General features: G+C 43.0%; 1 protein-coding gene across 8 annotated transcripts in view; it reads left to right on the top strand.

Moving 5' to 3' along the window:
* The window catches only part of LOC115145182 (ecotropic viral integration site 5 protein homolog), a 106,825-nt gene extending 80,771 nt beyond the window's left edge, over positions 1–26,054 (top strand). For all 8 annotated transcript variants that reach the window (XM_029686518.2, XM_029686521.2, XM_029686520.2 and 5 more), the window contains 2 exons: positions 20,649–20,744; positions 23,262–26,054. In XM_029686518.2, the coding sequence (XP_029542378.1) occupies positions 20,649–20,744; positions 23,262–23,570 (405 nt within the window). In that variant the 3' untranslated portion in view covers positions 23,571–26,054. The remainder of the gene's footprint in view (positions 1–20,648; positions 20,745–23,261) is intronic.
* Positions 26,055–27,965: the final 1,911 nt, after the last annotated feature.

Genomic DNA, 27,965 nt, shown 5'->3' with positions numbered 1-27,965 from the left:
TATATTTTTTGCACCATTCTCGACACTATTCCTTTTAAAGGGGGGTCGAACTTCCTGATTTGGCCTCGGTTTCATTTCTCCTCATTAGGAAATGCGACTGAGAACGAGACTTGGAGGCATGCTTTCATGTTGGTGTGTGTTTATGTTTGAACGTGGGAAGCGTTTTGTACTTTCACTCTGCCAAAACAGTACACAGTCACTCACCCTTCTCGATAACTTGAAACATTCTAACCAGGTATTGTGTCTGGAAGTAGACTAGCCAGCAAGCTAGCCAACTTCTTTCGTATATTAGCTTCAGTCGGCGGTGGTAAAGTTGGTTTGACTTTGGATAGCCTATCTGTGGGGCTAGTTAGGGACCGTCAATAAATTAAACAATGTAAATGGGACTCTTTTTTTAAATATATTTTTTTACTTTTTTATTTAACTAGGCAAGAACAAATGATTATTTACAGTGACTGCCTACCAAGTGGCAAAAGGCCTCCTGTGGGGGCACACATCACTTCAAAAAGAGATCTAAGAGAACACATGGTAGCAACACATGACAGCAATACCACATGGCAGCACCACAACATGGTTAGGAGCACAAACAACGTTGTTAGGCACAGACAACAGCACGAGTGGCAAAACGGTCGAGGCCACAATACATCATGTGAAGCAGCCGCAAGTGTCCGTGAGTCCATGACTGAGTCTTTGAACGTAGAGATGGAGATAAAACTGTCCAATTGTTGTTTTTTGAAGCTCATTCCAGTCACTAGCTGCAGCGTACTGAAAAGAGGAGCGACTTAGGGATGTGTGTGCTTTGGGGACCTTAAACTGAATGTGACTGGCAGAACGGGTGTTTTTTGTGGAGTATGAGGGCTGCAGTAGATATCTCAGATAGGGGGGAGTGAGGCCTAAGAGGGTTTTATAAATAAGCGTCAACGAGTGGGTCTTAAGCCGGGAATACAGAGATGGTCAGTTCACAGAAGAGTCTAGAGTGCAGGGATGTGTCCTATAAGGAGCATTGGTGGCAAATCTGATGGTCGAATGGTAAAGAACATCTAGCCGCTCGAGAACACCCTTACCTGCAGATATATCAATTACGTCTCTGTAAGCTAGCATGGGTAGGATGAACTTCTGAATCAGTGTTGGTTTAGAAGCTGGGGTGAAAGAGGAGCTATTACAATAGAGGAAACCAAGTCTAGATTTAACCTTAGCCTCCAGCTTGGATATGTGCTGATGCATCAAGAAATCCAGTCAATTGATTGACAAGTTTTTCCTAACACTTTTGATTAACAGGACAGGATAGAAATTGGCCTAATACAGTTAGGACCAGCTTGTGCTCCCCCTTTAAATAACGGACGCACCGTGGCTGTCTTCCCAGAGGTTTAGAAGGGCTCTGCGATGATGGGGTCTGTAACCTTAAAGGAGAAAGGATCTGACCCAGTTGTGTTTTTTTAGGGTCAAGTTTATTAAGGAGCTCCTTTAGCACCTCAGACTCAGTGACTGCCTGCAGGGAGAAGCTGTGTAACGGAGCAGGAGGAAAAGAGGGAAGGAGCATCAGGGCTAATTGCATTAGAAGGGCTGGGATAGGATGTGTTGGATGGGCAAGGAGGCGTGGCTGAGTCCAATTAGGAATCCTGTCGTAATGAAGTGGTGATTTTAAAGAGCTCAGTCATATGCTCCTTGTCAGTAACAACCACATCATCAACACTAAGGGACATGGGCAGCTGTTAGATGGACGGTTTATTCTGCAGGTCTTTCACCATTTTTCAGAACTTCTTGGGGTTAGACCCACAGAGAGAACTGCTCCTAAAAGTAACTAACTTTGGCCTTCCAGATAGTCTGAGTGCACTTATTTCTAATTTGCCTGAATGACAGCCTGAGTATTTGTGTGCCGAGCCTTTTGCCAAATGGGGTTCTTGAAGTGGAGTAACTCTGCCAGATCACGGTCGAACCAGGGGCTAAAATTTTTTTATTTTTATGGGGGCGCGCTTGTTAACAATACCACTGAAAATATCAAAAAGGAAGATCCAAGCATCTTCGACAGAGAGAATCAAGCTGAATAAGCATGTCCCAGTTTAGGTCACCTATTAGGACAAATTCAGACTTAGTGTAAGGGGCCAGGAGAGAGCTTAGGGCAGGTAGGTTACAGGCTGGTTGTGATCGTGGACGATAACACCAAGCAACAGTCAACAGAGATATTTGAAAGCTTAATGCTTAAAACCAGCTAATCAAATTGTTTGAGCACTGAAGATGATCCTTGGTAAAGATGGCCACTCCACCACCTTTGGAAGAGCCGTCTTGTCGAAAAAGGTTATAACCAGAAAGGTTAACATCAGTGTTCAGAACACTCTTTCTCAGTAATGACCAACACATCTGGGTTGGACCTGTGAAACCACACTTTTAATTGACAATTGTAGGTAATAAGCTTCTAGTGTTAATGTGCAGAAAACCCAGGCTTTAACGAGAGCAGAAATCAGTGAAGCGGAAATCATCAGAGCACAAGTCATAATTGGGGCAAGCAACAGTAGACGTGACAGGGTGTACATGCACATTGCTGGATATTGTCAGCAGTAATACAATCAGGGCACAGCGGAGGAAAGGGAGAGCTTTGTAGTGTTGCTTTATGGAATTTGGATGTGTATCATATGACACAGCAGTTTCATCAGGTAACATGGGGGAGGGGGGGGAAACGGCACACACAGACAGAGACACGTGCGCAAGAGACTGAGCGAGAGAGACACAAAGAGAGAGAGACACAAAGAGAGAGAGACACAAAGAGAGAGAGACACACACAGAGACACACACACACACAGAGACCGAGAGAGAGACAGACAGACCGAGAGAGAGACAGACAGACCGAGAGAGAGACAGACAGACCGAGAGAGAGACAGACAGACCGAGAGAGAGACAGACAGACCGAGAGAGAGACAGACAGACCGAGAGAGAGACAGACAGACCGAGAGAGAGACACGAGACAGACCGAGAGAGAGACACGAGACAGACCGAGAGAGAGACACGAGACAGACCGAGAGAGAGACACGAGACAGACCGAGAGAGAGAGACAGACAGACCGAGAGAGAGAGACAGACAGACCGAGATAGAGACAGACAGACCGAGAGAGAGACAGACAGACAGAGAGAGACACAGACAGACAGACCGAGAGAGACACAGACAGACAGACCGAGAGAGACACAGACAGACAGACCGAGAGAGACACAGACAGACAGACCGAGAGAGACACAGACAGACAGAGACACGGACAGACAGAGACAGACAGAGACACGGACAGACAGAGACAGACAGAGACACGGACAGACAGAGACAGACAGAGACACGGACAGACAGAGACAGACAGAGACACGGACGGACAGAGACACGGACGGACAGAGACACGGACGGACAGAGACACGGACGGACAGAGACGGACAGAGACGGACAGAGACGGACAGAGACGGACAGAGACGGACAGAGACGGACAGAGACGGACAGACAGAGACGGACAGACAGACAGACAGACAGACAGACAGACAGACAGACAGACAGAGACGGACAGACAGACAGAGAGAGACGGACAGACACAGAGAGAGAGACGGACAGACACAGAGAGAGAGACGGACAGACACACAGAGAGAGACGGACAGACACACAGAGAGAGACGGACAGACACACAGAGAGAGACGGACAGACACACAGAGAGAGACGGACAGAGACACACACACACAGACAGACAGAGACACACACACACAGACAGACAGAGACACACACAGACAGACAGACAGAGACACACACAGACAGACAGACAGAGACACACACAGACAGACAGACAGAGACACACACAGACAGACAGACAGAGACACACACAGACAGACAGACAGAGACACACACACACAGACAGACAGAGACACACACACACAGACAGACAGAGACACACACAGACAGACAGACAGAGACACACACACAGACAGACAGAGACACACACAGACAGACAGACAGAGACACACACAGACAGACAGACAGACAGACACACACAGACAGACAGACAGACAGACAGAGACACAGACAGACAGACAGACAGAGACACACACAGACAGACAGACACACCGAGACACACACAGACAGACAGACACACCGAGACACACACAGACAGACAGACACACCGAGACACACACAGACAGACAGACAGACCGAGACACACACAGACAGACAGACAGAGACACACACAGACAGACAGACAGACCGAGACACACACAGACAGACAGACAGACCGAGACACACACAGACAGACAGACAGACCGAGACACACACAGACAGACAGACAGACAGACACACACAGACAGACAGACAGACAGAGACACAGACAGACAGACAGACAGACAGACAGACAGACAGACAGACAGACACAGAGACACACACACACACACATAGAGAGACACACACAGACAGAGACAGACCGACACAGAGAGAGAGAATACCAGATGGGGATACCAGAAAGGGAGCACATTGCCGGGAGGTATCAAAGCAGCAGGCAATGGGAGTAGATGTCACACCCGCTTGGGAGAAGCTTTTGTCGGGAGGCTGAGTAGGAGGAGAGGTGTTCAACCTTACCGGACAGGCACGTGGTTGAGCAGATAAAACGTCTGAAAATGAAAAAGCTTAACAGGGAAAAAATGGAAGGCGACAAAACCAAGAAGCTGGTAAAAACTCTAAATTCCAACAGAAATTCATGTAAAGAGCAAAAAAGTCAAAGCTGCATACGTCCTTAGCCGGGAGGATTGTGTGGAGTAATTTCCGTCTCGTTACACAGCTTTTAGTTGTCTCATTAAATGCTTTCAATATTTGTATATGAATTTCAACCATTTAAAAGTTTGTTTTTTAAGTTGTTGAAATGTGGTGGAGCTACTGACGTTTTTAATATATTGTCCCATATACATTGTGTTATTTACTGATGGTCCCTAACAAGCCCCATAGGGATATCGAATGTCAAACCAAATTGACCATGGGCATTACGATCGGGTTGCATGCAAATGCGGTCCAAATTGATGATTACTTATTACCAGCTGTGGGCAGAATTGAACCCAACCCAAGGACATATCATTTTTTTCTCTAAATATCTCGCAAATCTCTGTTTTGATTATCCTATTTACACATTTGTCAATTTTACACTAGAATAAATGTTTCTGACTCATTGATACCACATAGGCCATTTTCAAAAGGAGAAGTTGCTTATTACATTCAGTTTCTCTTTAAATCCAAGTCACATTGAGGTTGACCTTACCTGAACTTGTGAGAACCATAGAGCCATAGGGTTCTCATTTGAACAGTTGACCACAGCGGGGCCAACGTGTAGAACTGTCCTGATGCTGTCTAACCATTCATAATCACCGTGTGCAATATGGTTTTGAAACCCTTCGTAATTTCACTTTCAGAGCACCCCAAAATGATTTTACAAATACAAAATATATATATATATTTTTGTGCACTGTTTTAATACAAATTCCCACAAAGTGTTTTGCATTGCATTTCCTGAGCTAATGTAAATTTGGGAGGGAACAACAACAAAAAACTGTCGGCTCAAAGCTGTTTTAAACAAAAATCCTTTGTGGAAATCTGTGGTTAAACAGTGTATCTAGTGTAAATTGTTTCTAGACTTGACCAAATCACCTCAGCTAATCAAAAGGGACGTGGAATGACTCCAATGTAGCATTGGAGTCATGAAGGGCTAAACTAACCTAAGACCTGATCCATCACCTTATGGGTGGCAGGTAGCCTAGTGGTTAAGAGCGTTTGGCCAGTAACCAGAAGGTCGCTGGTTCCAATCACCGAGCCGACTAATCTGTCAATGTGCCCTTGAGCAAAGCACTTAACCCTAATTGCTCCTGTAAATTGCTCTGGATAAGAGTGTCTGGTAAATTATGACAATGTAAATGTAAATTACTGCCCCCCAGTTGCAAGACGTGACATCCCAAAAACACACACAAAAAAACTATACAACCCAAATAGCTCCTAGCATGCTTTCTGTCCCTAACACTAAAACGCTATTATTTTCATACAACTTAAATTAAATAAAAACTAGCAAATCAGGTCTCAAAACTAACTGAAACTAAGCTGAATTCAAATTAAAAAACAAAAACTAAATAGATATAAATACGCAAAACTATAATAACCTTGCTTCAAAGTCCATGACGAGGCTTAACTTTTGTCCAGCCCATAGCGACTTCTCAACATAAGCCACAATTCAACACTCCGTACCTACTCCATCATCATCATCTGAGCATTTTGGCTTGCTCGGAGTTCACCAGCACTCGACACAGAGACGCACCATACATAGGCCTACAGAAAGTTGTACAGATTAGAGCCCTTATCTATTTGAGTGTTTTCTTCATTGATGTGAGGAAGAAGGTGGGGTGATTTAAAGCGAATGCTTTGAAAAAGGCCTGCTTACTGCAGAGGTGAGGAGTGCACCAAGAAACCGTGATCATCTCCAGAAAGGCTAGACTACAAGAGTCACTTTCCTATCATCATTTCATATCATACCAACCATGCTCATACCTGATTGAGTAGTCATTAAAACATGGCACCCTCAGGGGGTTGCCGATTTTTGTTTAGCTCCTACTATGTATTTGGAGATTGAAATCAACCTTTCTCTGAAATAATTGAATTGAATCCGATTTTCTGCCAGTAGAAAACAACCTATGCATTTCCTGTGCTAGTGATTTGTCAGGTTATGAAGCTTCGGTGTGGGAATCTTCCTACCGTGCTGCAGTTCTTTATCTAGTGTCCTGAGATTGCTGTTGGTGTCGCCTGTGTGTGAAACTACACCCTTAACAACACTATGTTAACTCTTAATTCACTTTGGATAAAAGTATTATTACATACATTTGTTCGTAATGAGAAAAACTATATCCTTGAAAATAGAGCAGACTAGTTTCAGTGATAGTATCATCTTCTGTGATCTGAGAAGAAACAGGGGAGGTTGACAGTGATTGCTTCAGTATTTCCACCAGCTCAGTCTGAAGAAACATGATAATACAGAAGCTTTGATGTTTTAGCCCAGCAAGTAAACTCGTTGGCGTTTCAGAAACATTGCTGACACCTGTGAACTAGGGTGTCAGACTCTCTGTCTGCTTTCTTCACAGCGTCGGCCCACACACATGCACCCTTTAATATCCCGACAATTGACCTATACTACAGAGTTAACACATCCAAAAATGATGTACAAGAAATTGTCTTATGCGTTGTTAAAGGGCGACTGCACTTCCTGATTTGGCCCTGTTTTTCATCAATGCTCATTACGAAATGCCATGCCATGACTGAAGGCAAACTAAAGTGGTCTCGGGTGTGTTTTTGCTATTCAATCACAACAAACAAGGTCAGGAGTGAGTACAGCGAGGTAAGCGAAGCTAGCTTTGCTATGAAGAGAACTGAGTTATGAAGTTGAGGACAACCCTCCTGACTGACTTGCCATCTCAAGATGGTCAGCTAATTCAGTTATATATCTGTAGGCTATCTGACAGCAGCTAACAAGCATAGCTTGGTGATACCTGCACCTGGCTATCCTATCTTGCTGGTGTTTCTATGGCAAGAGCCAGTGTCTGAAATGTTTCAACGTTCCATCACATCATGTAAATACATGTTACCGTGGAAACGGTCTTTCCTGGGGGACAAATTCCAGAGCTACTAATGTGAACACTGCACAAACATCGCCCAGCTTGAGTGTCAATAGATTTATCTCCAAAAATCGGTCTGTGTTCATGTTACAAAGAGGGCTTGGCTATATATTTATTTTTTACAAGATATTCCAAATGACTGTATCGCAATAAAAAAATTAGTGTTTGTCCACTTCTTCTCATATTGTTTTTTTAGTCTTGTCTCTTTTGCTCCTTTTGTGCTGTGTGCACCTTCCTGTTTACACACACATATCAAGCCCACCCACTGCCACTCAACAAAGATGAGATCACTTCTTCCTCTTATACAAACGGTTTCAACTCGCTATTTGCGGTTTGGTCCAATAATCGGTCATATTGACACTGAAACACAGTGAGACATTATCTTACTGTAATAGATGAGAAGTTAACCTTTCTAATGATATGCTTTTTATGTCTCAACTCTTCAAATTGTGCGCAGAACAAACACTACTAAAATGGGAGTATCAATGAACATTGATTCTGGAAAAATAATAGTTTGTCATGCGGCATTGCAGTAACACGATCTGCTAGGAGTATTTTAACCTAGCAGTTTAGTCTGCATTTTATAAATGTGCAATATGCATAAAACGCGACATAAGGAATCATTCTGAAAAATACGGTACGCCACATGATTTAAACATCTGCAGAAAGTGGACATGCTAGCAAGCTGTTCAAACAGTTGGAGACGGACAGAAGGGTGTGTTCATAATATATCATCTGTTATACCTTGTTAGCAAGCAAATAGATCCAAGTTGGATAAACTTGAAGTAAACTCAGCAAAAAAATAAACATCCCTTTTTCAGGACCCTGTCTTTCAAAGATAATTTGTAAAAATCCAAATAACTTAACAGATCTTCATTGTAAAGGGTTTAACTTCTCTAGGGTAGGGGGCAGCATTTGGAATTTTGGATAAAAGGCATGCCCAAATTAAACTGCCTTCTACTCAGGCCCAGAAGATAGGATATGCATATAATTAGTAGATTTGGGTAGAAAACACTCTAAAGGTTCCAAAACTGTTAAAATAATGTCTGTGATTATAACAGAACTGATATGGCAGGCGAAAACCTGAGAAAAACCCATTCAGGAAGTAGGATTTATTTTGTTGTAGTTTTCTATGCAATGCCATTACAGTATCCATTGACTTAGGACTAAATTGCAGTTCCTATGCCTTCCACTAGATGTCAACAGTCTTTAGAAATTGTTTCAGTCTTGTATTCTGAAAAATGAGGGAGTAAGAGCAGTCTGAATGAGTGGACCCTGCCTTGTCAGAGCTTTTTCATGCGCACGACCGGGAGAGTACCTTTACCTTTTATATTGACGACGTTATTGTCCGGTTGAAATATTATCGATTATGTAGGCTAAAAACAACCTGAGGATTGAATATAAACATCGTTTGACATGTTTCAATGAACTTTACGGATACAATTTGGATTATTTTGTCTGCCTGTGACTGCGTTTGAGCCTGTGGATTACTGAAGAAAACTTGCGAACAAAAGGTTTTTGGATATAAAGAGAGACTTTATCAAACAAAATGAATATTTATTGAATAAATGAATGTCTTCTGAGTGCAAACATATGAAGATCATCAAAGGTAAGTGATTAATTTGATCTCCATTTCTGACTTGTGTAACTCTTCTACTTGGCTGGTTACTGTTTGTAATGATTTGTCTGCTGGGCTATGTTCTCAAATAATTGTATGGTATGCTTTCGCCGTAAAGCATTTTAAAAATCTGACATCAAGGTTGGATTCACAAGAAGTTCATCTTTAAACCTATGTAAAATAGTAATTTTTATAATGAGTATTTCTGTATTTGAATTTGGCGCTCTGCAATATCACTGGATGTTGGCCAGGTGGGACGCTAGCATCCCACATACCCTAGAGAGGTTAAACACTATTTCCCATGCTTGTTCAATTAACCATAAACAATTCATAAACATGCACCTGTTGAACGGTCCTAAAGACTACTTAGAGATGGTAGGCAATTAAGGTCACAGCTATGAAAACTTAGGACACTAAAGAGGCCTTTCTACTGACTCTGAAAAACACCAAAAGAAAGATGCCCAGGGTCCCTGCTCATCTGTGTGAACATGCCTTAGGCATGCTGCAAGGAGGCACGAGGACAGCAGATGTGGCCAGGGCAATCAATTGCAATGTCCGTTCTGTGAGATGCCTAAGACAGCGCTACAGGGAGATGGGAACGCACAATCCCTCCATCACAGTGCACAGACTGTCCGCAATAGGCTGAGAGAGGCTGGACTGAGGGCTTGTAGGCCTGTTGTAAGGCAGGTCCTTGCCAGACATCACCGGCAACAACGTCGCCTATGGGCACAAACCCACCATCGCTGGACCAGACAGGACTGGCAAAAAATGCTCTTCACTGACTAGTCGTGGTTTTGTCTCACCAGGGGTGATAGCTGGATTTGCGTTTATCGTTGAAGGAATGAGTGTTACACCGAGGCCTGTACTCTGGTGCGGGATCAATTTGGAGGGAGGGTCCATCATAGTCTGGGGCGGTGTGTCACAGCATCATCGGACTGAACTTGTTGTCATTGCAGGCAATCTCAACGCTGTGCATTACAGGGAAGACATCCTACTCCCTCATGTGGTACCCTTCCTGCAGGCTCATCCTGACATGACCCTCCAGCATGACAATGCCACCAGCCATACTGCTCTTTCTGTGCGTGATTTCCTGCAAGACAGGAATGTTAGTGTTCTGCCAAGAGCCCGGATCTCAATCCCATTGAGCACATCTGGGACCTGTTGGATCAGAGGTCAAGGGCTAGGGCCATTCCCCCCAGAAATGTCCGGGAACTTGCAGGTGCCTTGGTGGAAGAGTGGGGTAACATCTCACAGCAAGAACTGGTAAATCTGGTGTAGTCCATGAGTTGGAGATTCAATGCAGTACTTAATGCAGCTGGTGGCCACACCAGATACTGACTGTTACTTTTGATTTTGACCCCCCCTTTGTTCATGGACACATTATTCAATTTCTGTTCGTCACATGTCTGTGGAACTTGTCCAGTTTGTCTCAGTTTTTGAATCTTATGTTCACACAAATAGTTACACGGTAATTTTGCTGAAAATAAATGCAGTTGAAAGTGAGAGGACGTTTCTTTTTTTGCTGAGTTCATAAAGATTAGTTGGCTACTCACTGGCACGTGGGCTTGTGCTTCAGACATTGTTTATGAGACCGGTGTTCATTTTCTATTGCCTGCTACAAAAAATGTATCATTATTAGTGAATTTGCATTATGCATGGTTCTGGTCTAATGTGAACAAAAAGGGCATTTTCATAGACTTGAAATCCAGATCAGTGATTATTGCAAAAAAAAGCAGGTTATACTATTTTTGGTTGGTGTTGTGGTAGGTTTATAATTTATTCTAAGATATAATTTCACAAGCTCTGAATTCGTTGGATTATTCCATACTGCTTGAAATATAGTATATTTGACCTTTTAATTGTAAAACAAAGCATATTTAGAGAAAACATTAAACAAATCGAAATATATGTTTGAAAATATGTAGTTTTATAGCCATATCACCCAGCTTTATCACAAAGATAAAACATTGTATGCTGTAAATATCGTATTGTTGTGCTTCCAAAGACAGTATGCCTACCCTTACCTAGCAAATACAAATGTGTGTAGAGTACAACCAGAACAAGAATAGCATTCTATTTCTCTAGTTGGCCAAATCTAAGGACTTAGCTGTCTAACCACACACTGAAATGTACAGCTCTCTGGGTGAAGTTCTGGTTTTAAGTCTCCAATGGGTGATGATGTCCCTTCCATCTATACTTCATGACCAAAAGTATGTGGACATCTCATTCCAAAAATCATGGCCATTTAATATTCACTTGGTCCCCACTTTGCTGCTATAACAGCCTCTAGTCTTCTGGGAAGGCTTTCCACTAGATGTTGGAACATTGCTGCGGGGACCTACTTCCATTCAGCCACGAGCAGTAGTGAGGTCAGGCACTGATGTTTGGTGATTTAGGCCTACCTCGCAGTCGGGGTTCCTATTCTTCCCAAAGGTTTTCGATAGGGTTGAAGTCAGGGCTCTGTGCAGGCCAGTCATGTTCTTCCACGCTGACAAATAATTTCTGTTTGGACCTCGCTTTGTCATGCTAAAACAGGAAAGGGCCTTCCCCAAACTGTTGCCACAAAGTTAGAAGCACAGAATCGTCTAGAATGGCATTGTATGCTGCAGCGTTAAGATTTCCCTTCACTGGAACTAAGGGGCCTAGCCCGAACCATGAAAAACAGTCCCAGACCATTATTCATCCTCCACCTAACTTTAAAGTTGGCACTGTGCATTCGGGCAGGTAGTGTTTTCCTGGTATCCGCCAAACCCAGATTCATCCGTCGGACTGTCAGATGGTGAAGCGTGATTTATCACTCCAGATTACACATTTCAACTGCTCCAGAGTCCGATGGTGGCGAGCTTTACACCACTCAAGCCGACGCTTGGCATTGCACATGGTGATCTAAGGCTTGTGGGCGGCTGCTCGGCCATGGAAACCAATTTCATGAATCTCCTGAAGACAGTTATTATGCTGATGTTGCTTCCAGAGGCAGTTTGCCACTCAGTAGTGATTGTTGTAATCGAGGACAGACTATTTATACGCGCTACGTGCTTCAGCACTCGGCGGTTCCATTCTGTGATTTTGTGTGGTCTACCACTTCGCGGCTGAGCCGTTGTTACTCCTAGACGTTTCCACTTCACAGTAACAGCACTTACAGTTGACCCGGGGCAGCTCTAGCAGGGCTGAAATTTGACGAACTGACTTGTTGGAAAGATGGCATCCTATGACGGTGCCACATTGAAAGTCACTGAGCTCTTCAGTAAGGCCATATAGAATATAGAAAACTATTACAGGTTATAGACAGGTGCAGTCAGGTGGCAGGGGGGTATGAGTGCATGTCATTTCATCCTGGATATGACAGAGTTTGCCTCAACCCATTGGTCCGGCAGGCAGAGTTCAATAACTAGAGGCAGATGTGAGATGCAGGAGGATAACAATCTTGTCATACACCTTTAGGCTACTGACCAATTCAATGGAGGAAGCGTTGCGTCGGCCAGTAGCCTACAGAGTCAAATGAGAAGAGTGCAATTATTGCATTGATGTAGATATTCTAAACAAAGTGTTTTAACTCTTCCAAGTGTAACAGTTCCATGTAGAATAAACCATACTACACATAATACTGTAGAAGCAGTGTTCTGCTAATATAACAATGTGCAAATATTATACCTTCCTGTATGGTCTACCATATACAGTGCATTCGCACGCATAGCACGCGCTCCAGCAGGTGTATCTCACTGATCATCCCTAAAGCCAACACCTCATTTGGCCGCCTTTCGTTCCAGTACTCTGCTGCCTGTGACTGGAACGAATTGCAAAAATCGCTGAAGTTGGAGACTTTTATCTCCCTCACCAACTTCAAACATCTGCTATCTGAGCAGCTAACCGATCGCTGCAGCTGTACATAGTCTATTGGTAAATAGCCCACCCATTTTCACCTACCTCATCCCCATACTGTTTTTATTTATTTACTTTTCTGCTCTTTTGCACACCAATATCTCTACCTGTACATGACCATCTGATCATTTATCATCACTCCAGTGTTAATCTGCAAAATTGTAATTATTCGCCTACCTCCTCATGCCTTTTGCACACAATGTATATAGGCTCCCCTTTTTTTCTACTGTGTTATTGACTTGTTAATTGTTTACTCCATGTGTAACTCTGTGTTGTCTGTTCACACTGCTATGCTTTATCTTGGCCAGGTCGCAGTTGCAAACGAGAACTTGTTCTCAACTAGCCTACCTGGTTAAATAAAGGTGAAATTAAAATTAAAATAAAAAAATTCATAAGTATTCAGACCTCTTGACTTTTTCCACATTTTGTTACTTTTACAGCCTTAATCTAAAATGGATGAGGGGGGGGGGACAATTTAATCAATCTACACAAAATACCCCAAAATGACAACGCAAAAACAGATTTTTTTAAAAACATTTTGCAAATTAAGAATAAATCAATTAAATATGACATTTTACAAAAGTATTCAGACTCTTTACTCAGTACTTTGTTGAAGCACCTTTGGAAGCGATTTCAGCCTTGTGTCTTCTTGGGTATGACGCTACAAGCTTGGCACACCTGTATTTGGGGAGTTTCTCCCATTCTTCTCTGCAGATCCTCTTCATTTCTGTCAGATTGGATAGGCAGCGTTTTCAGGTCAGCTACTACCATACCCTGTTCAAAGGCACTTCAATCTTTTGTCTTGACCATTCACCCTTTGAATGGCACACAAACACAATCCATGTCTCAATGCTTAAACATCCTTATTTAATCTGTCTCCTCTTCATCTATCTACACTGTTCGAAGTGGATTTAACAAGTGACATCAATAAGGGATCATAACTTTCACCTGGTCAGTCTATGTCATGGAAAGAGCATGTGTTCTTAATGTTTTATATACTCAGTGTACATATACACACACCCATCTGGTACTGGGTCAGACCTCCCTTTGCCTTGAACAGCCTGAATTCTTCAGGGAATTCTAAAGGGCGTCGGAAACTCTCCACAGGGATGTTGGTCCATGCTGACGCGATGGCATCACGCAGTTGCTGTTGATTGGACGGCAGTACATTCATGCTCTGAATAGCCCGTTCCATCTCATCCCAAATATGCTCTATTAGGTTGAGGTCTGGGGTCTGCACAAGCCACTCAAGTAAACTGAACTCGCTGTCATGTTCCAGGCCATGTTTTTCCACTCCTCAATTGTCCAGTGTTGGTAATTGCGTGCCCACTGAAGCCACTTATTCTTGTTTTTAGCTTCTAGGAGTGGAACCCGGCGTGGTCGTCTGCTGCAATAGCAAGCTGGCTACATCCTATGATTAGCTAGCAAGGTAGTCTCCAAGTGCCTGCCCTATATTGACCTTAAATGCCAATGGGCTACAGTTAGCTGTTAGCAAGGTATCTAGTTAACGTGAGCTATGCACATCTTCCTCTGACATGCTACATCACATTACACGTTAGCTTGTTGTATTTAACTAGCTACAGAATCATTCCCATTTCATCTGTGGTATCATAGCTAACCTGGCTCGCCAACATCAAATAATGTTTTATAACCAAAAGTAGCTACTAGTTAGCTAGTACCTGTTATCTACTTATCTAACATACTCACCAGAACGAGTGGTTTGACGGTTGACCGGCAGCAGAAGAGTCGGATGTAAATCCATTCCTCGCCATCTGGCAATATTGTTGAAATGCATTGGAAGATATGTTTTATCTAGCTGTGTCCAGTCCAGGTGGTGCTTGTACAGGCAGACCATCTATGGAAGGAAGGATGACAGCGTTACGCTGCAGCTGAAACCTGGTCCCGACTGAGTCGCCAAGGAGCGTTCGGACAACACCAGGCTCCAGAGCATTGAAGCTGTAAAACAAAAATAAATACATTACAACCTTGCACAACATCAATTCACCTCCCAAGTTTAGATAAGAAGAATAACCTCATACAATGCAATGAAAATGATATTCACCTGAAGTGCTTGTACTGCTTGATCTGTGGCAACGGCCTGAAGTACAGAGTCAGGTGTTGTTGAATGCCATAGCTTTCCACCAGCACCGTACTATCCTCCAGTCCAACCAGCTGTGGGATGTGAGATCAATAAAAGTAGTGCCAACCATGTTGGAGGTCAATTAAATAATCAAAATGTGTTGTTTATGCTTTACATACCAAGTGTTGTCATTGATTCCTTGTAGAGACGCCACACTGCTGCTTTTCCATCAAAGTGTTTGTGTCCTGGGTGGCATCCTGGTTATACTATTGCATTATCCTCTGCGTAGTTGTTGAAGTTCACAACTCGCTGCAAGTCATCATGCTTCAGGTGTAACCTGTGCTTGCTTGGGCCAGCTCTATTTTTGATGGGAGGCATTAGACCATTCTCCTTGTATGACTGTTGGAGGAGAGTCAGGCGTGTTGTACTGATGCTGAAAGACAAATTCCAGATACAAATATTTTAGCATTATTATACAATGGATGCTAAATGGCATTCTGAAAACATCACTACACAGTTCATACACATAATGTTAGCTAGCTAGCCAGCCATCTAACTTCAGCTGGCTAGCTAACAACAAGCTTTACCTAGCAATACAAACCAATTTTGCATAGCTAGCTAAAGTTAACCAAATAGGTTCAATGCTAGTTAATTAGCTAGCTAACATTAGGCAATAACTAGCAATGCGAAATGGCATTCTGAGAACATCACTGACGGATGTAAGGTAATGTTAGCTAGCAAGCCAGCCATCTAACCTCAGCTAACGTTAGCTAGCTAACAGCAAGCATTAACTTGCTCTTTTGTTTAGACATGTAACGCTAATTAGCTAAAAGATTAACTAAAATCCCAACTAGCAATACAAACCGATTTGTCATAGCTAGCTAAATTTAAACAAATAGGTTCAATGTAAGAATATTCCTGGAAATGTGGGGTAGATGCAACATAAGACAAAACATGTGAAAGGGTTGAGTGAGAGAACTAACTAGTGGTACATTGAGTGCTGTACAGTTGTACTGGAGGGCAGGCAGTGTGCCCCCGGTGACGTGTTGGGCAGACCGCACCACGCTCTGGAGAGTCCTGCGGTTGTGGGCGGTGCAGTTGCCGTACCCGGCGAGTGATACAGCCCAACAGGATGCTCTCAATTGTACATCTGTAAAAGTTGTTGAGGGTCTTATGGGCCAATCCAAATTGTTCAGCCTCCTGAGGTTGAAGAGGTTGCTGTTGCACCTTCTTCAACACACTGTCTGTGTGGGTGGACAATTTCAGATTGTCAGTGATGTGTACGCCGAGGAAGCTTTTCACCTTCTCCACTGTGGTCCCATCGATGTGAATAGGGGAATGCTCTTTCTGTTGTGTCCTGAAGTCCACGATCAGCTCCTTCGTTTTGTTGAGGGAGAGGTTATTTTCCTGGCACCATTCCGCCAGGGCCCTCACCTCCTCGCAGTAGGCTGTCTCGTCATTGTTGGTAATCAGGCCTAATACTGTTCCGTCATCTGCAAACTTGATGATTGAGTTGGAGGCGTGCGTGGCCACGCAGTCATGGGTGAACAGCGAGTACAGAAGGGGGCTGAGCACACACCCTTGTGGGGACCCTGTGTTGAGGATCAGTGAAGTGGAGGTGTTGTTTCCTACCTTCACCACCTACCTCCACCACCCGACCCATCAGGAAGTCCAGGACTCAGTTGCACAGGGCGGGGTTTAAACCCAGGGCCCTGAGCTTACTGATGAGCTTGGAGGGTACCCATACAGCGCTGTGAAGCGCAGAACCTGAACTCTGATGTCATTTATAGCATGTTACTGGAAAGCCACTGCATTCCAATTTAGGCGCTAATCAGTGCACAAATCTGCAAATTTCAGCTCGTATACGGGCAAGAGTGTAAATGATTATTTAGTGTCAATAGACTTTTTTTTAAACCAACATCCCCTCTATATTTTTACACACACACACACACAGTGTGGTCTGAGGTTTTGTTACTAGGTTCTTCAACAACAACACTGCATCAACACCAGCGTTCACCACTACCAAGTACCGCCCCCTCACTCTCGCGGGTAATGCAATGAAACCATTATTTGCAACTTATGATCATGTAAATCTTCATTTATACTGAGTTTCTTTTTGATTTAATGGTCTTCGAATATGTGCATGGAAGCTAATAGTTACAGCAGTTGGTAGTTGCCAGACAGACGTTTACCAGCTCTTGAAGGTTTTGAATAACCACTTTGTGTTAATCAGCGCCCATGCCATGTGGTGCCAGTGGTGAACTCTTGGTCTGTGGTTTGAGAACCTGGTTGCAGCTCTAAAGGTTGTGGGTAGATGCCCCGTCTTACCTTTTCCTTCAGTCGCTCTGGTTGTAGGCCCAAGAGAAGGAGTGCAAGAAAGCAATGACTGAAATTGTTGTCCACTGCATTTAACACCTCACGTAAAAGCCACATCAAATGTGTCTGATGGCATGCTATAAAATGAGAGGTTTGGGCTTTGTGAAAAGACTGTGATCATGAGCCGAGCTACAGTACAAGGCACTTTTCCCCCAAAAAAGTGAAGAAAGCAGGTCCTAAATAACTTAAATAGTTATTGTTTGGTGTGTTAACCCAATAACCAATTGGAGGGTGGTTTGCACACAAAAGTCTCCTCTCCAAATAGTAATGCATGATGTGTAGCTTTAGTGAACTCATCCAATGAGTGCTGCCTCACTTCTGCCCACTATACCTTGCAGTTTTTCCCCTCACCATTGTCGTACTCTTACCTTGAAAAAGCCCCCGCGGTTGCCTGCCTATCTGATCTTCCTCTAACCAACACGTCACTCTTTCCCACCTACACTACGGCCCGCTGATGGAAAGTATTCACAACACGCCAGTGATATCGCCATTTATTTATGGTATTTTTATATTGGTAGAATTTCACAATTCTAGGTTTGCGAGGAACTTCCAGTACTAAACTACCATAAATATGTATCAAGAGGTGAAGCGCTCAGTCAATGAAACCGAATGTATAGTAAAATGGACATCAGGGTTTTTACATTGCTGTTGCAGTATAAATGTAGCTGTATGTATATGTGATCCATGGTAATACCACAGCTCGGCTATCTTCTTGTCAAGAGAAGAAACCACTTCCTATTGTGAGTCGAAGACACTCTGACAACTAGAACCAAAGGTGACATGTTGGAAGCCTATCTATGATTTGTACTTCTTCATGCATGATATGCTCACAGATTTATTTAACAGAGAGGCTTTAGCAAATTCATTGGTTATTAGAGATTCCTCATAGTGTTTTCTCACTGCTCTCTTGGTAATTGCGTCTGCAGTTGTATCTGTAAATACATGGTGGTTTGCATTTACCCAAAAAAATGACGTGTTTGTCATCATTGCTATTGTGTGTGAGGAAACTGGTCAAAAAGTCACATTTCCTGTCATAGTATCTGTGCTTGTTTGTTTTTAACCGTAATAGCGTTAGTGGAACAATTGTCATTTGGATGGGACATGAGCCACAAGATTGTAGAGAGCATGACACTGAACATGAAAGAGCACTCACTTGGCTGACAGCTAGTTTGACATTGAGCGCAAGCAACTATTGTTAATTGGAAAAAGTCACTAAGTGACCCTGTTATGGACATGACGTGTCACAAGATTGCTTCTGTGCAATCTAACGCTCCTCTATCACAGCCATATACAGTGCCTTCAAATCAAATGTATTTAAATAGCCCTTCATACATTAGCTGATATCTCAAAGTGCTGTACAGAAACCCAGCTTAAAACCCCAAACAGCAAGCAATGCAGGTGTAGAAGCACGGTTGGCTAGGAAAAACTCCCTAGAAAGGCCAAAACCTAGGCCTTGTGTTTTAGGTTATTGACCTGCTGAAAGGTGAACTTCTCCCAGTTTCTGATGGAAAGGTTTTCCTCTAGGATTTTGCCAGTGCTTCGCTCCATTCCATAAAAAAAATGTTATCCTTAAGAATTCCCCAGTCCTTAACGATTACAAGCATAGCCATAACATGATGCAGCCTCCACTATTCTTGTAAATATGGAGAGTGGTACTCTGTGTTGTTGGATTTGAACATTTCAGCTTTCCCATTTTTAAATTTGTTTTGTAAACATTTTGGGATAACATAATTCCACTTTGACTTTATGGGGTATTGTGTGTAGACCAGAGATGACAAAAAAAATGCTTGATTTAATCCACTTTAAAAATTCACGCTGTAACAACAAAATGTGGAGAAAGTCCAGGGGTGTGAATACTTTCTGAAGGCACTGTAAACCAAGATTGCATGTCAAGAGGACAAACAAACAACAATGCCACTAGCCAACAGCCGTAGGACAACAACCACCTACGGGGGAGGGGGAGGTGTTGTGTATAGACCTGGAGGGGTGCAGTCAGGCGAGCCATGTCTGTGTCCCAAATGGCACAATATTCCCAATACATGGCTGCCCATAGTCTCTGGTCAAATGTAGTGCAGTATATAGGGAATTGGGTACCATTTGGGATGCACCCCACGACTTAAGACATTTGATGTCCCTGGCCACAGTCCCTAACCCACTCGCCACAACTTGGCACCTGGTGATTCACACAGCTGAGTACGAGGAAGTCTTATTAACTGCCTGTCCCTTATCACTAGCTAGCTCTGTCAGGAGAGGGGGGGGGGGCTCAAGAAAAACACAGATTCCAGGAAGAACAGCTGCTTGCTTAGATCTCACATTGTCAGCAGCTTATCAGGATCCTAGGCCTACACCCTCAACCTCTCAACCCTGACCTGACCACAGGAATCGAGAGCGTTGTATACATTTTGAGGTGTTGGGTCAGACAGAGGTGGTTCTCACCTCACTACCTCACCCACCCCACCCCTGCGTTTGACATCTTCCCCATTTTCCCCCTCCCCTGTTCCCACGTTGCAGGTTGTGGTTAGCCTGAACCCTTCAGCCAGTGACAATGTCTCTCTCTCTTATAAACTAGGCTTTAGGCAGGAATCATTTTTAGGTTTATAATGGGGTATGTGTGTCTCCTACTGCTGCAGCTGTCTGCGCTGAGGAAGGTAAACAGCACGTGTCATGTTTGACTGTTACTTGGCTCATCCCCAGGGCCCAAAGAGGAAAACGATACCAACGACTATATGTACCTTGTTAGTTTAGCTAGGCCCCCCCTCCATCTTTTACTAAGTCAACAGCCACTCTGTACATATCTTCTAGGATGCTTCTGTTATGCAAGTTTTCCAATGATATAGCTCTAGTGTCTCTTGTCTGGTGGTAGTTGTCTACCTCCCTCGCAACCCAACCTGCTTATCAATTTGCCCTTGTAACAGTTCATGGATTCCAACATTTAAATCGTCCACAGTGTCACAAACATATTATCGCCTCTCCAGTGGTCTTGTGCTTAAGAGGAACAATGATAAGCTATGCTTTGAGAAATGTTTTCTGTTTGTTTCTACAGAAAGAAGAAGGGAAGGTCCAGGGCCAGCTGAACAACACAGACTCCAGTCAGTACATCCGAGACCTGAAGGACCAGATAGTTGAGCTCAAACATGAGGTGAGCAGTTACAACAGGGGAATACTGAACCAGGGGAATAACAAACACCGCTTGTACCTGTTGTTTTCAGAGATGATTTTGTTACCTATATTTCTCATGTTTTTGCTCAGATTTGTCTATTTTGAAGCCAACTGTAGAAGTGTAAACTACGCCCATAAGCTTCCTGCGCTGAGGGTGTTGATGTACCAGCACACACCCCTCTCCTGTAACTCTATTATTTGAACGCTAAAACCCACTCTTTGCCATACTGAGAGAGCAGTGTAGGACCCAGATTGAACGGAATGGAGTCCCATAAACTACTTGTGCTCCTCTGTGTACACCACAGCTGGCTATTGTCATCTGAATAGCTAGATCAATGATTTGAAGGTTATGAAGTTCATCACATAAATAGACATCTACAAGATCAGCTACAGGTTTGCCGGTTTGACTTTGACACAATCACTTCAGCAGAGTGGGCCATCTTTGATCAGAATAGTGTCCTTCATATAATACAAAGACCTGATCAGGCCTGAATGTAGGATTCTCTTGTAGGATTATATATGCAGAACATGATGCACCCTTTTATTCTGTGCAATGTATATGCACGGTATTGTGATATGACATTTGGCACATTTTATAAACAACTCTTATGTGAAAAGAGTTGTAGAACCCCAACCCCCCCGAAAGAAAATAACAGAAAAGAGAAGTAGAACAAAGCAACTTGTTTTCTTCCAGCAAATCAATGATTTACCAGGGAGGATGTAGTCAGATTTTTATCTCCTCATAAAAAAAAAAAGAGGACAACAAAAGGCTGGTAGGCTTGTGGTTGAACTGAGCTGCACTAAATCATGCATTGTGTCACTCTGGGTCTCCTATCAAGACTGTGCAGCCAGCCAGCCAGGCAGTCAGTTAAACAGTCGGTCAAGCAAGCTGAAAAAGAGTCAAGGTAGTCAGTCACAGTCAGCCAGGCAGTCAGTTAGCCAGGCAAACTGTTGGTCAGGCAGGCGTGGAGGCAAACAGTCAGGCAGGTTGATCAGAACAGAATCCCCCCCCACCTCTCCTCTGGGCTGTACTCCGTTGCATCCCAAATTTCACCCTATTCCCTATATAGTGCACTATTTCAAAAGTAGTGCACTATATAGGGAATTGCACTATATTAAAAAATATATATATATTTCACCTTTATTTAACCAGGTAGGCAAGTTGAGAACAAGTTCTCATTTACAATTGCGACCTGGCCAAGATAAAGCAAAGCAGCTCGACGCATACAACAAAGAGTTACACATGGAGTAAAACAAAAATACAGTCAATAATACATACAAATATATAGAGAATAAGATGCCATTTGGGACACAACCAGGGATGTTGGTGTGGTCAGGAGGTGCTGAAGAATGAGTGGCTGTGAAGCTGTGAATCATGCTTTCTGAAGTGTTGGTGGTGACAGGTTCTGAGTGACAAGAATTGACCTCATAGCCATGATCTGGATGTATAAACCCCTCCACCATAACCCCATGACCTGAGATATCTAATCCTGGAGATGCTACAGTTAGCAGGACATACTGACAAGACTACTGAATTCGTTTTTATTTGCACACAGAAGATGAAATATGGTTATAAGAATTTAAAAGACAAAAAAAGTAGCAGGATAGGTAAAATATAGAGACATATATATTCTAGTTATTCCATTTTTGTCAGTGGGTAATTATTAGGCCCAATTTCTGCATTTCTTGGTGACTGCAGAAGAGCAGAAGTGAGAGCAAAGGCTCAGTGTAGACAGACCCAGGCAAGGAAGAAGGGGTAAAAGTGTGCCGCCCACAATTTGCTATTTCAATCACACATTCTCATAAGAGTGCTGGGTTTACAGTCAGCCACAGAGAGTTGCTCGAAACCAAAGTTGACTAATCTCTCTCAGGATCAAAAAGACGTCTCAAATGGCTCTTGGCTTTTAGCCCTAAACTTTCTTTGCACACTTGTGTCAGTCAAACTGTAGTTTGAAATCACTGATCTCTGTCATAAATGAGTCATTTATTAAAGCCCTGGTATTTGAGGAAAGTGACATGTACCGGTACAAGAACTAAATTGAGTCATTTCTCTAAGTGGGTCTCTCTCCCTACATGTCTGTCTTTGTGAGGCAGGTTGATCCAGGTGACTTCTAGGCAGGGCAGGTGTGGTCCAGAACAACATTTTAATCTGACCCACCTTTCACTAGTTTCGCAGCCCATACCGAATATATGATTTGTAATTGTTTTGTGGAAGGGAGGAGCATGATCAGTGAATGAGCACACGTCTACCAATGAGTGTGAACGTGCCTCTTGCATGCGTTTAGAAATCCATCTCCTCCCATTGTCGATATTTCAGAACTGATGTTTTCATTAGTGTTGACCTCTTTGTCTTTGTTGTAGTTTGTGCATGTGATTTCCATAAAGAGCAACAACTCAAATGTTCTCAGGGGCTTTTCCCGTGGCGATGTATGTATGTATCTGTCCCCATTACACTCCGCATGCGCCCCTGTTAAATGCCCCTCGTCTGTCTCCACAGATCCGCTGCTTAAAAGGCCAGAGGGCAGGCAGCATGTCCAATCAGCCCAGTTTTGACAGGATCCGCATTGTCAATCACTACATACCAGACGACGAGTCGTACCAATCCTCAGACGAAGACGCAGGCAAGACCCCCTCCCACCTAGACCCTCAGCAGAGCAGTAGCAGCCACACCAGCCTCATCAGGCTTCACCCCTCCCTGGATCTGAATAATAGGCTGGGGGATACAGACAGTGAGGGGGATGATGATGGGGAGGGTCTGGTTCTCTCTGTGCCTCCCAACAGCACCCACAAACACACCACCGTGTGACCCGGTAACTGGGTCATGGGCACCATCGCTAGCCTCCTGGAGGCTGATCAGGGCTGTTCTGATCTAATGCAGTGGGGCAGAGGTGGTGTCCATGGTAGCAAGCCACACTCCTCAGGAGCATGACGTCTAAGTCTGTCTATGGGACTCCAACGTAGGGAGCTTCTTGGAATGGAATCTTTGGAAGCTTGGAGTGGAACATGTCATCTTTGTCATCAAGTGAAGTCATCGCAGAATCACACCTGTGGTGGAGTTGGTTGTTTTCTTTGTGTTACTCAGTTTGCTTTATTCTTGTTTTGCCAAAACCAGATTGAGGAGGATCATATAAGTCAGTTGCTCTGGTCTGATCCCCAAGTGGATGGATCAGAGAAGGACAACATGAAGGCTCTTTAGCTTCCTGAGCTCCACAGAGCCAGACTGACCACCAGAGGAGTGGATGGGGGTTACCCCATCTAGGCAACCAAACTACGGGCTCTCCCTCAGCCCCACAACACCAACCATGGTACAACAGACACAACACACAGAGAGACTGTGCAATAGAATGTTTTACGCTTTATGGTGATGATGACACTTCATTCAATCAGTTTTAATTCTTTTAACGCATTTTTAAGTGAACCATCAAAAATGTATTGAGCCATTTTGTGTCTGTCTTTATCATACGGAGGGAATGATGTACTGGAGAGTGATGTCTCTATTGAACATAGTTAAAGAGCCCCAGTAACAAACATTAACTGTGGGTATGTCCCAAATGGCACCCTATTCCCTATAGGGTAGACTACTTTTGACAGGAACCCTGTGGGCCCTGGTCAAAAGTAGTGCACTTTAAAGGGGATAGGGTGCCATTTGGGACACGGAAATACAACCTCCCGTATCCGAAGGTCAATGGGAATCCAGTATCTGTGTATATACAGTATATGTAAATAGTTGTTGTTTTTTGGGACTTGAAAATATGTATCTAATGAATTATTGCATATCTAATGTTTATAATGTATTGTATTTTTGGACTGAAAGTGACATATCACTCTTAGTGTGGTCAAGACCCATGGATAACTGATTAACAGACATTTTTTCCATAAACATGGGCTGCGTTCCGATTCTCTACCCTTCTCCAGAAGTGAGCACTCGTTCACCATCCCTCATACTTGTTAAATGCATTGGATTGGTGCAAGCATGGCTGAAGGGAGTTTCCAGCATTATTCCTTGCACCAATGCATTTATTTTAAATCTATGCGGGGGAATGTGCGAGTCCACACTCCACGAGGAGGGTAGAAAATGGGAACGTAGCCAATCAATGTACTGTACGTGTTTTCTTATCTCATACTTATCTTCTCTGGCAGGATGATTTTCCCTTTGGAGGAAGGACTGATGTAGGATCATTGCAGAATTTCATAGATTAGAATACATTTCAGCATGCTGGTTAATGAAAGCATGTACCTAACTTAAGTGAACCAACCATCTCAGATTAATAGGGCTGATTTTAAATTACTGCTCTTTCTAAGGTGGGCATCCTAGTCTGTTAATAAAATACAAAACTTACGGGACATAATGAAAAGTATGAGGACAGAGATCTGTGATCTGAATCTTGTATGAACACCAATAACATTAAACAGAGGTATTGCTATGTTCTTTTGCACAAAATGAATGGCAGTCCAAGCCAAGGGAACATAATATACTGCATTATGGGCATCAAGTTAACATAAGAGTCAACAACACTTCTATCTGAAAATACTAAAGATAATTTTAAATGTTAGTTAAATGGTAAACTATTCCCTATACAGTGCACGACTTCTGACCAGAGCCCTGGATGAAAGTAGTGCACAATGTAGGAATAGGGTGCCATTTGGGACGCATCCTAAAACATGTCCTGTTTTGTTTCCTATGTGAACGAAACAAAGTGCATTGTGTCAAGTGTTACCAAAGTGTAGGAGCCGTTGTATAGGCCTGGTACCAAATCAGTTTGTGCTGTATAGCCTATAACTCCTGTGGTCATTGCGATGCCTTGGAATGACAGATCTGGGACCAGGCTGCAACTGTAAACCGTAGGCTCTGCCTGCCAGAGAAATAAGCACCACTCCATTTCATAAGGGATGAATGACATTGATTCATTATCAGGATTATCATAACACTAAAACAGACCAGAACAAGGGAAAGCTGATAATAGCTAGATTTGGTCATTTTTGACCACAGTGGCCCTTTAAGACATTAGAACCACAATTTATCAGCCAAGTGTCTTTCTATTCAGAAAGCACTGTTCAGATGGGTTTTTGTGATACTGTTGTGATATTACCTGGTTAAGTACTACGATAGATGGAATCCATATTTGGAGAGGTATTATGATGCAGTCTTGGCACTTTGAGGGAATAAAATGCATTTTAGAAGAGTAGTCTACATAAGACAGCCAACCGTTAACACTATGGAATAATACTTATCACACATGTATGTGAGATTGATGTGTGTGACGTCACAAATAAACTAACTATTTGATAACTGTTTTCAGTGTTTTTAGTTCTGTTATGTTAATGTTATAAATGGTGATTGCAGATGTGCTGTAGTAGTCACCATGGTAGAGCATATACAATTCCTTTCTCACTTCTAGTGCAGTATCATGTCATTGGTTTCCAATATCTAAAATAACCTCAATAGTTTTGGGTTGCATTAGTGATGTGCTATTTCCGTGTGTGTATGTGTATATATACATACATACATACATACAGTTGAAGTCAGAAGTTTACATACACCTTAGCCAAATACATTTAGATTCAATTTTTCACAATTCCTGACATTTAATCCTAGTAAACATTCCCTTTCTTAGGTCAGTTAGGATCACCACTTTATTTTAAGAATGAGTAATGTCAGAATAATAGTAGAGAATTATATATTTCATCTTTTATTTCTTTCATCACATTCCCAGTGGGTCAGAAGTTTACATACACTCAATTAGTATTTGGTAGTATTGCCTTTAAATTGTTTAACTTGGCTCAAATGTTTCGTGAAGTATACAGTGGGGCAAAAAAGTATTTAGTCAGCCACCAATTGTGCAAGTTCTCCCACTTAAAAATATGAGAGAGGCCTGTAATTTTCATCATAGGTACACTTCAACTATGACAGACAAAATGAGAAGAAAAATCACATTGTATGATTTTTAATTAATTTATTTGCAAATTATGGTGGAAAATACGTTTTTGGTCACCTACAAACAAGCAAGATCTGGCTCTCACAGACCTGTAACTTCTTCTTCAAGAGGCTCCTCTGTCCTCCACTCGTTACCTGTATTAATGGCACCTGTTTGAACTTGTTATCAGTATAAAAGACACCTGTCCACAACCTCAAACAGTCACACTCCAAACTCCACTATGGCCAAGACCAAAGAGCTGTCAAAGGACACCAGAAACAAAATTGTAGACTTGCACCAGTCTGGGAAGACTGAATCTGCAATAGGTAAGCAGCTTGGTTTGAAGAAATCAACTGTGGGAGCAATTATTAGGAAATAGAAGACATACAAGACCACTGATAATCTCCCTCGATCTGGGGCTCCACGCAAGATCTCACCCCGTGGGGTCAAAATGATCACAAGAACGGTGAGCAAAAATCCCAGAACCACACGGGGGGACCTAGTGAATGACCTGCAGAGAACTGGGACCAAAGTAACAAAGCCTACCATCAGTAACACATTACGCCGCCAGGGCCTCAAATCCTGCAGTGCCCGACGTGTCCCCCAGCTTAAGCCAGTACATGTCCAGGCCCGTCTGAAGTTTGCTAGAGAGCATTTGGATGATCCAGAAGAAGATTGGGAGAATGTCATATGGTCAGATGAAACCAAAATAGAACTTTTTGGTAAAAACTCAACTCGTCGTGTTTGGAGGACAAAGAATGCTGAGTTGCATTCAAAGAACACCATACCTACTGTGAAGCATGGGGGTGGAAACATCATGCTTTGGGGCTGTTTTTCTGCAAAGGGACCAGGACGACTGATCCGTGTAAAGGAAAGAATGAATGGGGCCATGTATCGTGATATTTTGAGTGAAAACCTCCTTCCCTCAGCAAGGGCATTGAAGATGAAACGTGACTGGAACGTGGCCAGCTCTGTCAGGAGGAATGGGCCAAAATTCACCCAACTTATTGTGGGAAGCTTGTGGAAGGCTACCTGAAAAGTTTGACCCAAGTTAAACCATTTAAAGGCAATGCTACCAAATTCTGACATTTCACATTCTTAAAATTAAGTGGTAATCCTAACTGATTTTTACTAGGATTAAATGTCAGGAATTGTGAAAAACTGAGTTTAAATGTATTTGGCCAAGGTGTATGTAAAATGTCGACTTCAACTGTATACATGTGTGTGTATATATATATACACGCACACACTCACACAGCTCTGGAAAAATTACGAGACCACTACAT

This window comes from Oncorhynchus nerka, linkage group LG17, assembly GCF_034236695.1.
Source record: "Oncorhynchus nerka isolate Pitt River linkage group LG17, Oner_Uvic_2.0, whole genome shotgun sequence".
Lineage (NCBI taxonomy): Eukaryota > Metazoa > Chordata > Actinopteri > Salmoniformes > Salmonidae > Oncorhynchus > Oncorhynchus nerka.
Note: the sequence above shows the minus strand (reverse complement) of the source record. Positions and strands in the feature narration are given on the sequence as shown.